Consider the following 17536-nt stretch of genomic DNA (forward strand, 5'->3'; position numbering starts at 1 on the left):
TTATTTTGTTTTTTTTTTCTTCTACATTATGTATTGAATTAAACTGCTGCCGATAAGTTAACAAATTTCACGTCACATGCTGGTGATAATGAACTTGATTCTAATTCTCCCTGGTCCCTGAGACAGGGGGATTCCTGATGCTTGAAACATGAAACAGCTGCTGGTCACTGTCCAATTCCTGGTTATGCAACCACTGACGCCAGGCAGCCAGCCTCTGAGGAGTATTGATAATGTCTGGGGTCACCCGTCTCGTAAATTACGACACTGCCCAGAAGAAGGCAATGGCAAACCACTTCTGTAGAAAAATTTGCCAAGAGCAATCACAGTCATGGAACGACTATAATCGCCCAAGTCATAGACACAGCACATAACAAGTAAACAAACGATGGTGAGGTGGCCTTCATTAGACAGGAGAATGAGTTCAAGAATCGTACGGTAATGTTGCAGCTGTGTAAAACCCTGGTTCGACCACACCCAGAATATTTTGTTCAATTTCAATCACCTCATTATGGGAAGGATGTGAAAGCTTTGAGGGGAGGTGTAGTGCAGAAGGCTGCCTGGATTTTCCAAGAACAATCAAGGTCATGCAAACGCCATGATCGCCTCCTTCATATGACACAGCACATAACAATGATGTCAGAGCACATGGCACATAATGACGATGATGGTGAATCCATACCCATTCTTGCAAAAATCCTACATCTCCAGAAACTAACAGAAAGGACAGAGGGAAGTGTGTCCTGGAAAGAAGCTGTGTTGAAACACAGGGTACCTCCACAGTGGCTTTGTACGTCAGGTCCGGTTTCTTTCTCAGCTTCTTCTCTAAGTAGCTGCTGGCCTCGATCTGCTTAACCCCTGCAGTAGTGGCCTTGAAGCCGCAGTAATAACCAGCGGGGTCACATTTGTATAGTTGCGGTCCGCGTTCGTCGTCGATGGCCAGAAGCATCATACCTGCAAAGCAACAGCGAGAGAGGAGGCGGTAAGTGCTTCCCTGGAGCAATATGATAGACTCCTGACCTCACAATCCACCTCCTTACGATCTTGCTCTTTATTGTTTACGTGCACTGCACTCTCTCTGGAGTTGCTACACTTCATTCTGCATTGGTGTTGTTTCACTTTGTTCTACCTCACTGCACTGTGTACTGATCTGATCTGTATGAACAGTATGCAAGACAAACTTTTCACTGTGTCTCCGTACATGTCCTCCAAGAGGACCACAAGCCTTATCTTAAGGTTTGGAGGTTTGTGTGCCTCAATGACCCGGAGAGCTGTGTTGGCTGAAGTCAGGGCTTTATGCTTTGGTTCCTGGTAGGGTTACCTGTGTCAAAAAGGTAGGGGCCAGACTAAGAGTGGTCCACCGGTCCTCCAGGTTCAGGGGTTTAACTCAGGGCTAACAACCCTGGGTCAAACAAAACTGTTACTGAAACAGCAATGAAGAATCCTCCTACATCTGAGGATGTCCAAGGACAGAGAGAGATGGAGGTCCTTAGCGTAGGGACGTAACTAACAATAATGAGCCAATTCCAAAGCAAGTTTCAACATTGGTTGATGATTTATAAGCAAGGTTTGTTTACTGGCGAACTGCACAGATGGGACTAGCAGAACTTAAGTATGCACATGACTCATACGAAATAGAATGCTTGCTGGAAATACTCAGCTCAAGATGCAGCTATAAAGATGGCCAGATGATGGTTTTTAATTTGGAGTTTGAGGAGATTTGATGTGTCACCTGAAACACTTGAAAATTTCTGTGGGTGTACTGTGGAGAGTGTTCTGACTGGCTGCATCACTGTCTGGTGTCTGGTATGGGGGGTGAGGTGCTACTACACAGGTTCAGTGGATGTCGTGTATATGGATTTCAGCAAGGCATTTGATAAGGTTCTCCATGCAAGGCTTATTGAGAAAGTAAGGAGGCATGGGATCCAAGGGGACATTGCTTTGTGGATCCAGAACTGGCTTGCCCACAGAAGGCAAAGAGTGGTTGTAGACAGGACATATTCTTCATGGAGGTTGGTGACCAGTGGTGTGCCTCAGGGATCTGTTCTAGGACGCCTACTCTTTGTGATTTTTATGAACAAACCTGGATGAAGAAATGGAAGGGTGGGTTAGTAAATTTGCTGATGACACAAAGGTCGGGAGTGTTGTGGATAGTCTGAAGGGCTGTCAGAGGTTACAGCGGGACATCGATAGGATGCAGAACTGGGCTGAGAAGTGGCAGATGGAGTTCAGCCCGGATAAGTGTGAAGTGAGACACACAAAATGCTGGTGGAACGCAGCAGGCCAGGCAGCATCTACAGGAAGAAGTACAGTCAACGTTTCGGGTCGAGACCCTTCGTCAAGTGTGAAGTGTGAGATGGTTCATTTTGGTAGGTCAAATTTGAAGACAGAATATAGCATTAATGGTAAGCTTCTTGGTAGTGTGGAGGATCAGAGGGATCTTGGGGTCCGTGTCCATAGAATATTCAAAGCTGCTGTGCAGGTTGTCAGTGTTGTTAAGAAGGCATATAGTGTGTTGGCCTTCATCAACTGTGGGATATGGAGCTTAGAAAAATAGAGGGCTCTGCACTAGGGAAATTTTAGGCATTTTCTAGAGTAGGTTACGTGGTCAGCACAACATAGTTGGCCGAAGGGCCTGTAATGTGCTGTAGATTTCTATGTTCTATGTCCTAAGCTGCAGAGAGTTATAAAATCAGTCAGCTCCATCACAGGTACTTGTCTCTGTAGTATCCAGGACATCCTCAAGGAGCGATGCCTCAGAAAGGCACCATTTGTTATTAAGGACCCCACCACCAAGGACATGCCCTCTTCTCATTGTTACCATCAGGGAGGAGGTACAGAAGCCTGAAGACAGTCACTCAATGATTCAGGAACAGCTTCTTCCCCTCTGCCATCAGATTTCTGACTGGACATTGAACCCATCAACACTACCTCACTACTTTTTTATTTTTATTTTGCACTACATATTTAATTTAAATATTTAATATACATATACAGTGCCTATAAAAATATTCACCTCCCCCTCTTGGAAGTTTTCATGTTATATTATTTTACAACATTGAATCACAGTGGATTAATGTGGCTTTCTTTGACACACTGATCAACAGAAAAAAGACTCTTTGATGTCAAAGTGAAAACAGATCTCTACAAAGTGATCTGAATCAATTGCAAATACAAAGCACAAAATAATTGATTGCATAAGTATTCACACCCTTTAATATGACACACCAAACCATCACTGGTGCAGCCAATTGGTTTTAGAATTGCGTAGGGTGCCCTAGCTACCCTGGACCCCCATCAATTTGCCTATCGCCCCAACAAGTCTACAGAGGATGCCATCTCCACAGCACTTCACTCTGCCCTGACCCACCTGGACAGCCCCAACTCTTACATTAGAATGCTGTTCATTGACTTTAGTTCCGCATTCAATACTGTGATCCCCTCCAAGCTTATGGCCAAACTTCGCCAGCTTGGTATCAGCTCATCCCTCTGCAATTGGACCCTGGACTTTCTGACTAACAGACCCCAATCAGTTAAGTTAGACAACCTCTCCTCCTCCACTCTCACCCTGAACACTGGCGTGCCTCAAGGCTGTGTGCTGAGCCCTCTTCTGTACTCCCTTTTCACCCGTGACTGTGCTCCTGTACATGGATCTAACTCCATAATCAAGTTCGCAGACGACACCCATGGTGGTTGGCCTGATCAGAGGGAATGATGAGACGACTACAGGGTCGAGGTCCAGCACCTGGCTGCGTGATGTGCTGACAACAACCTGGCCCTTAACACCCAGAAGACCAAGGAGATTATTGTGGACTTCAAGCATGCTAGGAGCCACACTCATGTCCCCATCTACATCAATGGAGCTGTAGTGGAGTGTGTATCAAGCTTCAAATTCCTTGGTGTCCACATTTCCGAGGATCTCACCTGGTCCCTGAACTCTTCCATCCTGATCAAAAAGGCACAACAGCGTCTTTATTTCCTGCAGAGCATCAAGAAAGCTCACCTCCGTCCCAGGATACTGACGGACTTTTACCGCTGTACCATTGAGAGCATACTCACCAACTGCATCTCAGTGTGGTATGGCAATTGTCCCATATTGGACCACAAAGCACTCCAGCGTGTGGTGAAAACTGCCCAGCGGATTATCGGCACCAAATTGCCCACCATTGCGAACATCTACCATAAATGCCACCTGGGCAGGCGAAAAGCATTATCAAGGATGCACCTCACCCTAACCATGGACTTTCTACTCTCCTCCCACCCAGTAGGCACAGGAAGAGCTTCTTCCCTGAGGCTGTGACCCTGCTGAACCTCACATCACAGCGCTAAGCAGTATTGCACCCATATTGTACTGTCTCAGTACTTTTATATTTGTGTGCTGTAGCACTTACTTTTTATTCAAAGTTATTTTGTAAATAACACTATTCTTTTGCACTTCTGGTCAGATGCTAATTGCATTTCATTGGCTTTGTATCTGCACTCAACACAATGACAATAAAATTCAATCTAAGCTAATCTATATATAAACCTATGTGCAGTTAAGGTGTTTCAATTGATTGTAGTAAAAATACACCTGTATCTGGAAGGTCCAACTGCTGGTGAGTCAGTATCCTGGCAAAAACTACACCATGAAGACAAAAGAACACTCCAAGCAACTCCATGAAAAGGTTATTGGAAAGCACAAGTCAGGAGATAGATACAAGAAAATTTCCAAGTCACTGAATACCCTTGGAGTACAGTTAAGTCAATCATCAAGAAATGAAAAGAATTTGGCACAACTGTAAATCTGCCAGAGCAGGCCGTCCTCAAAAACTGAGTGACTGTGCAAGAAGGGGACTAGTGAGGGAGAGCCATGACAGCTCTGGAGGAGTTACAAGCTTCAGTGGCTGAGATGGGAGAGACTGCACATACAACAACTGTTGTCTGGGTGCTTCACCAGTCACAGCTTTATGGGACAGTGGCAAAGAGAAAGCCATTGTTGAAAAAATTCACATGAAATGTCAGCTAGAGTTTGCCAGAAGGTACATGGGAGATTCTGAAATCAGCTGGAACAAGGTTCTATGGTCTGATGAAACCCAACAGCATGACTGGCCGCAATGCTTCACTACCAGATGGACTCAACGCCTTCTATGCCCACTTTGAAAGGGAGAACACAACTACAGGTGTGAAGATCCCTGCTGCACCTGATGACCCTGTGATCTCAGTCTCAGAGGCCGATATTAGACTGTGAACTCTCGCAAGGCAGAAGGTCCCAATGGGGTACCTGGTAAGGCTCTGAAAACCTGTGCTAACCAACTAACAGGAGTATTCAAGGGCATTTTCAACCTCTCACTGCTATGGGTGGAAGTTCTCACTTGCTTCAAAAAGGCAACAATTATACCAGTGCCTAAGAAGAATAATATGAGTTGCCTTAATGACTATCACCCAGTAGCACTGACATCGACAGTGATGAAATGCTTTGAGAAGTTGGTCATGACTAGACTGAACTCCTGCCTCAGCAAGGACCTGGACCCACTGCAATTTGCCTATTGTCACAATAGGTCAACGGCAGACACAATCTCAATGGCTCTCCACACAGATTTAGACCACCTGGACAACACAAACACCTACGTCAGGATGCTGTTCATTGACTATAGCTCAGCATTTAATACCATCATTTCCACAATCCTAATTGAGAAGTTGCAGAACCTGGGCCTCTGTACCTCCCTCTGCAATTGGATTCTTGACTTCCTAACTGGAAGACCACAGTCTGTGTGGATTGGTGATAACATCTCCTCCTCGCTGACGATCAACACTGGCGCACCTCAGGGGTGTGTGCTTAGCCCACTGCTCTACTCTCTCTATACCCATGACTGTGTGGCTAGGCATAGCTCAAACACTATCTACAAATATGCAGATTATAAAACCATTGTTGGTAGAATCTCAGGTGGTGATGAGAGGGTGTACGAGAGTGAGATATGCCAACTAGTGGAGTGGTGTCACAGCAACAACCTGGCACTCAACGTCAGTAAGACGAAAGAGCTGATTGTGGACTTCAGGAAGGGTAAGATGAAGGAACACATACCAATCCTCATAGAGGGATCAGAAGTGGAGAGAGTGAGCAGTTTCAAGTTCCTGGGTGTCAAGATCTCTGAGGATCTAACCTGGTCCCAACATATCGATGTAGTCATAAAGAAGGCAAGACAGCGGCTGTACTTTATTAGGAGTTTGAAGAGATTTGGCATGTCAACAAATACCCTCAAAAACTTCTATAATTGTACCGTGGAGAGCATTCTGACAGGCTGCATCATGTCTGGTATGGAGGGGCTACTGCACAGGACAGAAAGAAGCTGCAGATGGTTGTAAAACTAGTCAGCTCCATCTTGGGTACTGGCCAACAAAGTACCCAGGACATCACTAGGGAGCGGTGTCTCAGAAAGGCAGCGTCCATTATTAAGGACCTCCAGCACCCTGGGCTGCCCTTTTCTCACTGTTACCATCAGGTAGGAGGTACAGAAGCCTGAAATCACACACTCAGTGATTCAGAAACAGCTTCTTCCCCTCTGCCATCCAATTCCTAAATGGACATTGAATCTTTGGACAGTACCTCACTTTTTTAATATACAGTATTTCTTTTTTTTGCACATTTTTGTTTTAATCTATTCAATATACATAATTGTTTTACTTGTTTATTTATTATTATTTTATTTTATTTATTATTATTTTTTTCTCTCTGCTAGATTTTGTATTGCTGCTGCTAAGTTAACAAATTTCACGTCACATGGCGGTGATAATAAACTGATTCTGATTCTGAAAATTTGAGCTTTTTGGCCATCAGACTAAATGCTATGTTTGGTGTAGCCAGACACCACACATCATCAAAAACACACCATCCCTACCGTGAAGCATGGTGGGGGCTGCATCATGCTGTGGGGATGCTTCACTGCTGCAGGCCCTGGAAGGCTTGTGACGGTAGAGGGTAAAATGAATACAGCAGATCCTGCAGGAAAACCTGATGCAGTCTGCAAGAGAACTGCATTGTGGGAGAAGGTTTGTTTTCCAGCAAGACAATGACCTCAAGCAAAAACCAAAGCTACACAGGAATGGCTTAAAAACAAAAAGTTAATGTCATGGAGTGGCCAAGTCAGGTCCAGACCTCAATTTAATTAAAAGTTTGTGGCTGGATTTCAAAAGGCCTGTTCACTCATGATCCCTAGGCAGACTGACAGAACTTGAGCAGTTTTGTAAAGAATGGGGAAAAATTGCAGTGTCCAGATGTGCGAAGCTGATAGAGACCTGACCACACAGACTCAAGGCTGTAATTGCTGCCAAAGGTGCATCTGCTAAATACTGACTTGAAGGGGGTGAACACTTATGCAGAACATGATGGGCTGAACAGCCTATGTTGTATGATTTCCCTTTAACCTTGGAATATTTCTTGAAGCCTGCTGCTAAGGACTATTCTCACCATTCTATCAAAGAGCCTTTTGCTGGAGGGTCTCTGTGGCATCTGTCGGGGGAGAGGAACTGTCGATATTTTGGATTGAAACTCATTCACTAGGTTCAGAAACGTCAACAATTCCTTTCTCCCCCACAGACACTGCTCGGCCCTCTGAGACCTCCAGAAGATTGTGAGCTGCTCCAGATTCCACCATCTTGTGTCTCCGTTATCAAACAGCATTTCAAATCCTGACTGTTGACAGGGATTAAAGATAGGAATTATTTGTCACAGGTATATTGAAACATACAGTGAAATGTGATGTCAGCAGCAATGACCAACACAGTCTGAGGATGTGCTGGGAGCAGTCTGCTGGCACCAACACAGCACGCCCACAACCCACTAACCCCAAATCAAACATCTTTGGAACGTGGGAGGAGACCAGAACACCCGGAGGAAACCCACGAGGTCACCAGGAGAACGTACGAACGCCTTACTGGCAGTTGCGGGAATTGAACCTGGGTTGTTGGCTTTGTTATAGTTTTATGCTACAGTGCCCCCAGCCCCCCTCCCCCCTCAGCAAGCATTCTCAGATTAAAGTCGAAATGTACTCACAACAGCCTAAGGGTCTCATTTCGGCATTCTGAGTATAGACCTGTGAGATGTCGGCCATTCTCTTGCACAGCATGTCCACTGGGATATCATATCCATACTTATACTTACAGTTGGCAGCCTCGTGACGAGATCTCTGTACCTGTGACCGGCAGTCCGCTGGTTACGTTGGGAGGGTAGGGGGCATAGAAGTGTCAGAGAGAAAAGTGTGTTAAACACAGTTGCCATGGCTACGAAAGAACGGGCCCACAAGCAGGCGGCAAAAAGGACTAACCTAGCATGCCTGTCATGGTGCAGCCGATCTTGTCCGTTAGGCGGTGCATGTTGGTCACGGTGCTGGCATCAATAAGTTTATCCTGAAATACAACAAGCATTGGCAAGCTGACGTCCGATGTTGACAGTCTGAATCTCCAGCAGAAAGAGCTGGAGTCACTCACTGGGTCAGAGTCCAAGATTAATTTATTCCCAAAGTAGTGCGAACACTTGAATCGAGTATGATGTGGGAGATCTGTGATCATGGACATGGCTAATAACTGTTTTTGAACCTGGTGGTGTGGGACCCGAGGCTCCTGTACCTCCTGCCCGCTGGTAGCAGTAGAGGATGGCATGGGCTGAATGGTGGGCCTCTGTGATGATGATAACCAATGGAAGAAGTGACCTATTGTAAGATCTTGAGTAGAAGATATTGTGTAAGACTGTTACTGACATGGTAGGTGCATCTGCTTGTATTCAGGGAATGGCAAAGATAGACTGAGATAATCTAATGTGAGGAGAATCTTCTTGAATAGCTTCCTTGTTTTTTTCTGATTTGCCCAGAGCATGTCAGAAACCCAACTAATTGATGCAGGGACTTGGCCCAAAACTGTTTATTCCTCTCTATAGATGCTGCCTGACCTGCTGAGTTCCTCCAGCATTTTGTATGTGTTGCTCCTGATTTCCAGCATCTGCAGAATCTCTTGCGTAATTGATGCTGTAATTGTTTTGCCATTATGTAATCAAAATGATTTTCCTCCAGCTGAATGTGATATTAATAACTCGTGCTGTTTTAAAGATGCGCTGAAAATGAACTAGGCACTCCCAAGTATGAATCATCACAGAGTCCCTGACAAACGCCCCTCTAAAGGGACAGAGGGTGCTGTCAAGTCCTGCACAATGGTCCTTTTGGACTGTCATGGGTGGAAGGTGGGGAGGGGGACAGTGGAATTTAGATCACAGGGTCCTGTTACTCAGCACCGGATAGTCCAGGGGCATCTTGGAGAGGAAACAAAAAACTACTCGGCAGGTCAGGCAGCGTCTGTACAAGGTAGAATGCCGTCAGCATTTCTGGTCAGTGGCCTTCCAGCAGAACAGGAAAAGTGAGACAACGCATTAGTTTTAATTTGCAGAAAGGGTGGGGGTAGGAAGGTTAGGACAAAGGGAATGGCTCTGATAGGGTGTGGACAGGGTTGCCATGACGACGTGTTGTCTATGAAGCCATCTGATTGGCAGATTAATGAGGACCACTGAGGGTATCCTGTGTTTTGCCCGTGGAGTATTGGACCTCTTTGTGGCGAGGTGGCGCCAGTGACCAACGCCCAGCGCCAAAATCCTGTAGACAGCTCATGGAGCAGCTAGATATTCTTCTTTTAAATATATTTCTTACCCTGAACTGAGACCAACTGCAGCCTGTAAATTCCATCTTGAGAATGTATTTTTGAGCCGACTAAACGATTTGGCGCTATTGCCAAATCTTCAGGGATTCGGCGAGGTTGAGAAAGGTTGTGCAGGGACAGTCATCAATTCCTGACAGCGGAATGCGAACCCGCGGTCGGCTCCAGTACTCCACTCCGATTAAAGCATCGAGCAAGATTAAAATCGAAGAGGACCCGAGTGGAAAACGAACGGGTGTTCAGCGCCGTTCTGCCTGCGTTTCACCGGTCTCCCTTTCCCTGTTGCCACTGGAAGGCGCAGGAGTCTTGGGTCGCACGCTGCAAAGTTCGATCGCCTCGGCGCCTCACGGCTGTGGACTCATTTTCAAGGGACTCTGCAGTCCGATGACCAACGTCCTCAATGCTGGACGCGCTCCACGGCTGTAGGCTCACTCTGCTGTTCATGCTCCACGTGTTTTTCTTTACTCCTTTTTACGCCATCTTGCGCGATTTGATCACGGCGTCTCAGCGCGGAACTGGCTCTGCACACACGCTGTAGCCTGCAGCCGCTGACACAGTGCTGAACTCAGAGGCTGTGACTCTTGGACCGTTTCAGGGACCGGGCAGGGTGATGATGTTTAATTGTCACTGTGTTATTTACTTGGTTTTTGCCAAGTGTTTAAATGGGTATGTGGTGTTTTCTTTAATCGGGTCCCATGGTGTTTCTATGTTTCTTAGCTATCCATGGGAATATCAGGGTTGGATTCTATATACATAATTAAATAATAAGAGTAGTTTGAATCTTTGACCTCTGTGGTAACGAGGCCAAAACGTTGTCCGTTTACTCTTCTCCGTAGATGCTGCCTGACCTGCTGAGTTCCTCCAGCATTTTGGGTGTGTTACTCTGGATTTCCAGCATCTATTGAATCTTCTTATTCTGGCTTCGTCACCCTTCCTGTACATCCTTGGGTTCCTCCAGCATTTTAGATCATACAGTATAGGAGCAGAATTAGACCATTTGGCCTAAAATCTATTCTACATTTCATCATGGCTGATCCATTTCTCTCTCAGCCCCATTCTCCTGCCTTCTCCCTGTATCCCTTCATGCCCTGACTAACCCCTGCCTTAAATATACCCAATGACTTGGCCTCCACAGACACCTGTGCAATAAATTCCACAGATTCACCACTCTCCGGCTAAAGAAATTCACCACACCTCCATCCTAAATGGACGTCCTTTTATTTTGAGGCTGTATCCTCTGGTCCTAGACTCCCCCACCACAGGAAATCTCCTCTCCACATCCACGTTAAGGCCTTTCAGCATTTGATAGGTTTCATTGAAGAACCCCCCCCACCCCCCAATTCTTCTGAACTCCAAGCAGTACAGACCCACAGCCATCAGACTTTCTTCATATGACAAGCCATTCTCGTGAACCTCCTCTGAACCCTTTTCAATGTCAGCACATCCTCTCTAACGGACCCAAAATTGCTCACAATACTCCAAATGAGGCCTCACCAGTGATTTATAAAGTCTCAACATTACATCCTTGCTTTTCTATTCTAGTCCTCTTGAAATGAACGTTAACATTGCATTTGCCTTCCTCACCACCGACTCAACCTGCAAATTAACCTTTAGGGAATCCTGCACAAGATTTTTCAAGTCTCTTTGCACCTCAGATTTTTGAATGTTCTCTTCATTTAGAAAATAGTCTACACTTTTATTTCTTTTACCAAAGTGCATGACCATATACTTCCCAACACGGTATTCCATCTGCCACTTCTTTGCCTATTCTCCTAATCAGTTTAAGTCTTACTGCCGCCTCCCTGTTTCCTCAACACTACCTGTCCCTCCACCTACCTTTATATAATCTGGCAAACTTGGCCACAAAGCCATCAGTTCCATCATCCAAATCATTGACATGAAACATAGAAAGAATTAGTCCCAACAACAGACCCATGTGGAACATCACTCGTCACCGGCAGCCAACTAGAAAAGGCTCCCTTCATTCCCAATCTTTGCTTTCTGCCAATCAGCCAATGCTCTATCCATGCTCTTTCCTGTAATACCACGGGCTCTTATCTTGTTAAGCAGTCTTATGTATGTCACCTTGTCAAAGGCCTTCTGAAAATCCAAATACACATCCACTGATTTTCCTTTGTCTATCCTGCTTGTTATTTCTTCAAAGAATTCCAACAGATTGCTCAGCAAGATTTTCCCTTAAGAAAACCATGCTGACTGCGGCCTATTTTATCATGTGCCTCCAAGTACTCCAAAAGCACATCCTTAACAATCAACTCCAATTCTTCATTCTTGAGGAGTGGAATGACATTTGCAAATTTCCATACTTCCAGAAGCATGCCAGAATCTATTGATTCTTGATCATTACTAATGCCTCCAAAAATCTCTTCAGCCACTTCTTTCGGAACCCTGGGGTGTGCACCATCTTGTCCAGATGACTTATCTACCATCAGACCTTTCAGTTTCCCTAGCACCTTCTTCTCATTAATGGCAACCTCACTCTCTTCTGTGTGCTTACACTCTTGAACTTCTGGCATACTGCTAGTGTTTTCCACAGTGAAGACTGATGCAAAATATCTACTCAGTTCATCCACCATTTCCTTGTCCCCTATTACTACCTCTGCAGCAGCGTTTTCCAGTGGTCCGATATCTACTCTCCCCTCTCTTTTACTCTTTATGTATCTGAAGAAACTTATGGTATCCTCTTTAATATTATTGGCTAGCTTACCTTTATATTCCATCTTTTCACTCTTTATGCCTTTTGTTGGTTTTTAAAAGCTTCCCAATCCTCTAACTTCCTACTAATTTTTACTCCATTATATGCACTTTATTTGGCTTTGACTTCCCTCGTCCACCCCAGTTGCATTATCTTGTCTTATCTAATTTTGCCCTATCGTCAGCCTGACCTTGCTAGCAGTCTCACTACACGCTGCCTCTATAAACCAAATGCATGTGTTGCTCTGGATTTCCAGCATCTGCAGAATCTCTTGTGTAATTGATGCCGTAATTGTTTTGCCATTATGTAATCAAAATGATTTTCCCCCAGCTGAATGTGATATTAATAACTCGTGCTGTTTTAAAGATGCGCTGAAAATGAACTAGGCACTCCCAAGTATGAATCACCACAGAGTCCCTTACGATTGCCCCTCTAAAGGGACAGAGGGTGCTGTCAAATCCTGCACAATGGTCCTTTTGGACTATCATGGGTGGAAGGTGGGGAGGGGGACAGTGGAATTTAGATCACAGGGTCCTGTTACTCAGCACCGGATAGTCCAGGGGCATCTTGGAGAGGAAACAAAAAACTACTCGGCAGGTCAGGCAGCGTCTGTACAAGGTAGCATGCCGTCAGCATGTCTGGTCAGTGGCCTTCCAGCAGAACAGGAAAAGTGAGACAACGCATTAGTTTTAATTTGCAGAAAGGGTGGGGGTAGGAAGGTTAGGACAAAGGGAATGGCTCTGATAGGGTGTGGACAGGGTTGCCATGACGACGTGTTGTCTATGAAGCCATCTGATTGGCAGATTAATGAGGACCACTGAGGGTATCCTGTGTTTGCCAGTTGAGAAACAGACTGCTGCAATAATGGTAATAACTCATAAACACAAGAGATTCTGCAGGTGCTGGAGACCTTGAGTAACAGGCACAAAATGCTGGAGGAACTCAGCAGGTCGGGCAGCATCTATGGAGAAGAGTCAACATTTCGAGCCAAGGCCCTTCCTGAAGACCCAGCTAGCCTCTTGCCCCACTCCCCCACCTTTTTATTTTGGCACCTTCCCACTCCCTTCTCAGTCCCGAAGAAGGGTCTTGGCCCAAAACATCCACTGTTTATTCATCCCCAACGTTAGGATTGATGCCCATATTGCCACTGAATGTGTTCTTGCTGTTTGCCAAGAGTTTCTGTCCTTTGGTCTTTTTATCTCAAGCTCTTTGTCTTTTTGTCCAATTATATAGGTTGCCTTTTTACCCACCATTCTTCTCACCCTCGCCATGACATTCACAAATTTCTTCAGACGAATCGTAGAGAGAGTATTCTGGCTGTCTGCATCAGCAGTCTGGTATGGTGGTGGGGGGAGCTACTGCACAAAATTGAATCAAGCTGCAGGGAGTTGTAAATTCAGTCAGCTCCATCATGGGCACTAGCCTCCCCAACATCTTCAAGGAGCAATACCTCAAAAAGGCGGCGTCCATCATTAAGACAAGAAAGTCTGCAGATGCTGGAAATTGAAAGCAGCACCATCCTGAAGAAGGGTCTCAGCCCAAAACATCGACTGTTTACTCTTTTCCATAGATGCTGCCTGACCTGCAGAGATTCCCCAGCATTTTGTGTGTGTTGCTCAAGATTTTCGGCATCTGCAGGAATTTACTGTGTTTGTGATTTAACTTAATCTCGATCCAGTAACTTAATCTGTTGGGCACTACGCCCTGCCCTGCAGTGACAACTACCAGTCTCTTAAACTCAGCATCCCCTGGGGTTACATTCCTGACACCAAACAGGAACAATGCCAGCTAAATCTAGTTCTTATTGGGCAGCTGAGATATTAAAAACAAGTTTAGTTAGGTTCCTGCTGTGACATTTGGTTACCAAGCGAGCCACATGGTAGTGCAATGCTCTCAGTGCCAGCGACCCGGTTCAGCTTCCACCGTTGTCTGTGAGGTGTTTGTGCGTTCTCCCCACAGATGGTCAGGCATCCTATGTTAGCACAGGAAACATGCCAGCACTTGTGGACTGTTCACAGCTCAATCTTCACTGACTCGATTTGATGCAAAGTGATGCATTTTACTTTATGTTTCAATGTACACACTTTTAAATTGGATGTCACAAGCTCATTTGGCCAGAAGGGTCTGTTACCATGAGATGGTAGGACGACAATCAGAATCAGGTTTAATATGTCCTGAAATTTGTTGTCTGTGTGGCAGCAGTACAATACAATACATAATAACAGAGAACCAACTGTGTACGTCTGTATGTATATATATTAAATTGTTAAATTAAATAAGCAGTGCAAATAAGAAAGCAGTGAGGTAGTGTTCATGGGTTCAATGCTCATTCAGAAATCGAATGGCAGAGGGGAGGAAGCTGTTCCTGAATAGCTGAATGTGTGTCTTCAGACTCCTGTACCTCCTTCCCGATGGTAGCAATGAGAACAAGACATGGCCTGGGTGATTGCTGTTTAAGAGATATCCTGGATACTACAGAGGCTGGTGCCTGTGATGGAGCTAAGCTTACAACTCCCTGCAGCTTATTCTGATCCTGTGCAGTAGACCCTCACCATACTGGGCAGTGACGCAGTCAGAATGCTCTCCACATGTGTCAATCTCCTCAAACTCCAGATGGAATATAATCACTGCTATTCCTTCTTTGTAACTGCATCAATATGTTGGGTCTCAGAGATATTGAAACCCAGGAACTTGAAATTGCTCACTATTTCACCTTCTGATCCCTCTATGAGGACTGGTGTGTGTGTTTCCTTGTCCTAGATATAGGAGCCGATTTAGGCCACTGGGCCCATTCCATTCTGGCTGATATATTCTCTTGCCCCTCTCCCCATAACATTTGATGCACTACTAGTGAAGAATCTATCACCCAGTGACTCGCCCTCCACACCCATCTGTGGCAATGAATTCCACAGATTAACCACTCTATCGTGTACCACTCAATTAAATTTACAAAATAATGTGGTGAGACTGATGGAGACCTGCTCCATTGTGCCACATAGTGGTTGAAGCCTGCAACAACACCATGACGGTTGACAGAGGAAATTGCACGAGAAAGGTTGACTCTCAAATTAAACTGGCAAACATGGACAGTAAAATGTGACCAAAAACTCAAGAGGTAAGTAAAGTTTCTGTATGGAGCCTCTGCGTAACGTCAGGGGTATTTTAATGTCTCTGGGCCAGAGGGGACATCTCAGTGAAACCTACCGGATATTGAAGGCCTGGATAGAGTGGATGTGGAGAGGATGTTCCCAGTCATGGGGAAGTCTAGGACCAGAGGGAACAATCCCAGCGTACAAGGACCTATACTGAGATGAGGAGGAATTTCTTCAGCCAAAGGGTGATGAATCTATGTAATTCTTTGCCAAGGAGGACAGTGGAGGCCAAGGTATTGGGTGTTTTTCCTCTCACTTTAAAAGTAAAGGTGCTTCAAATTTGCAGAGACTGCTAGGTTCTTGAATGGTAAGGGGGTTAAGAAAAGAGAAATTAGCCTCTATTGAGTGGTGGAGCAGACTCGATGGGCCAAATGGCCAGTTCTGCTCCTACATCTATGGTCCTATGCTTTTGCCAGCTTTAAAAGTATTCTGACTATGCATCGATTTGATCAACTCTGATCAAATTTTACAACTAATCAGGAGTTAATGACATTGGAGGCCATTCGGCCCATTGATCCCAGGCCTTTTAAAAATAAATTTTGCTAGGACAGATCTGTAACACGTGAGGAGTGTTTTTGAAGGCTCTGGGGCTGTACGCACTGGAGTTTAGAAGAACGAGGTGGGGGAGGGGATTCATTGAAACCTATCAAAATATTGAAAGGCCTAGATAGACTGGATGTGGAGAGGCTGTTTCCTATGGTGGGAGAGTCCAGAACCAGGGGGCACAGCCACAGGAAACAAGGACATCCCTTTAGGACAGAGATGAGGAGGAATTTCTTTAATTAGTCAGGTCATCAAAAGTTATGGGGAGAAGGTAGGAGAATGGGGTTAAGAGGAATAACAAATCAGCCATGATAGATTGGCCGAGCAGACCAAGTGGCTAATTCTGCTTCTATGTCGTATGCTCTCACGGCGTTGAGCAGCAGGCAGCAGAGGTAAGTGCAGGAAGGGAGGACACTGTCCATGCACCACCACAAACCTGACGGGAAGCCTCTCTCACAACGCACCATCGATTCCCACCTTCCTACACCAGGTTCGCGTGATGAGGAAGTCGAGGATCCAGTTGCAGAGGGAGGTAGAGAGATCTTGGAGCTTGTTGATTCATTCTGAGAGTATGACTGTGTTGAAATCAATCAACAGCAGCCTGATGTGGGTGTTGCTGTTGTCCAGTGATCTCAGGCGGAGTGGAGAGCTAATGAGATCGTGTCCGCTGTAGACCTGTTGTTGTGACAGGCAAATTGCAGTGAGACAGGGGTCGATTCTGGCCGTGACCAACCTCTCAAAGCACTTCTTCACAGTAGATGTGAGTGCTACTGGGCGATAGTCGTTGAGGCAGCTCACCCAGTTCTACCTGGGCACTGGTATGATTGTCACCCTTTGGAAGCAGGAGAGAACGTCTGACTGCAGCAGTGAGAGACTGAACATGGCCCGGAACACTCCTGCCAGTTGGTCGGCACTGGTTTTCAGTGCCCCACTGGGTACACCATTAGGGCCTGACGCCTTGCAAGAGTTCACCCTCTTGAAAGGTGCTCTGACGTCAGCCTCCGAGACTGAGATCACAGGGTCACCTGATGGCGCAGGGATTCGCATAGCTGTAGTTTTATTCTCCCTTTCGAAGTGTGTGTGAAAGGCGTTGCGCTCACCCGCGAGTGGGGCATCACTGCCATTCATGATGTTCAGACCTGCCAGAGCCGATGTGCATCCTATTCTGTCTCTCACCTCAACGGGACTTGTTTACTTGCTCTTAAAACAATGCCAGCTGTTTGCCCGGAGGGGGGTTGTGTGAAGGGGTGTTGCTGACAGGGCATGGACACCCCTGAACCCTATAGAACATAGAACGTAGAATAGTACAGGCCCTTTGGCCCACATTGTTGTGCTGACCCTCAAATCCTGCCTCCCATAAATTCCTCCATGTACCTGTCGAGTAGTCTCTTAAACTTCACTAGTGTATCTGCCTCCACCACTGACTCAGGCAGTGCATTCCACACACCAACCA

The 17536-nt window shown here is 45.8% G+C and overlaps 1 protein-coding gene across 1 annotated transcript in view; it reads right to left on the reverse strand.

The window, feature by feature from the left end:
- Nucleotides 1-17536, reverse strand: part of LOC134354563 (proteasome subunit alpha type-6-like) — a 54579-nt gene that overhangs the window by 22231 nt on the left and 14812 nt on the right. Inside the window, exons 3-5 of the mRNA XM_063063487.1 lie at nt 8301-8382; nt 8030-8185; nt 773-951 (exon numbers count right to left, since the gene is read on the reverse strand). Coding sequence (XP_062919557.1) covers nt 773-951; nt 8030-8185; nt 8301-8382 — 417 coding nt within the window. The remainder of the gene's footprint in view (nt 1-772; nt 952-8029; nt 8186-8300; nt 8383-17536) is intronic.

This window comes from Mobula hypostoma, chromosome 12 (genome assembly GCF_963921235.1).
Source record: "Mobula hypostoma chromosome 12, sMobHyp1.1, whole genome shotgun sequence".
NCBI classification, from domain to species: Eukaryota; Metazoa; Chordata; class Chondrichthyes; order Myliobatiformes; family Myliobatidae; genus Mobula; species Mobula hypostoma.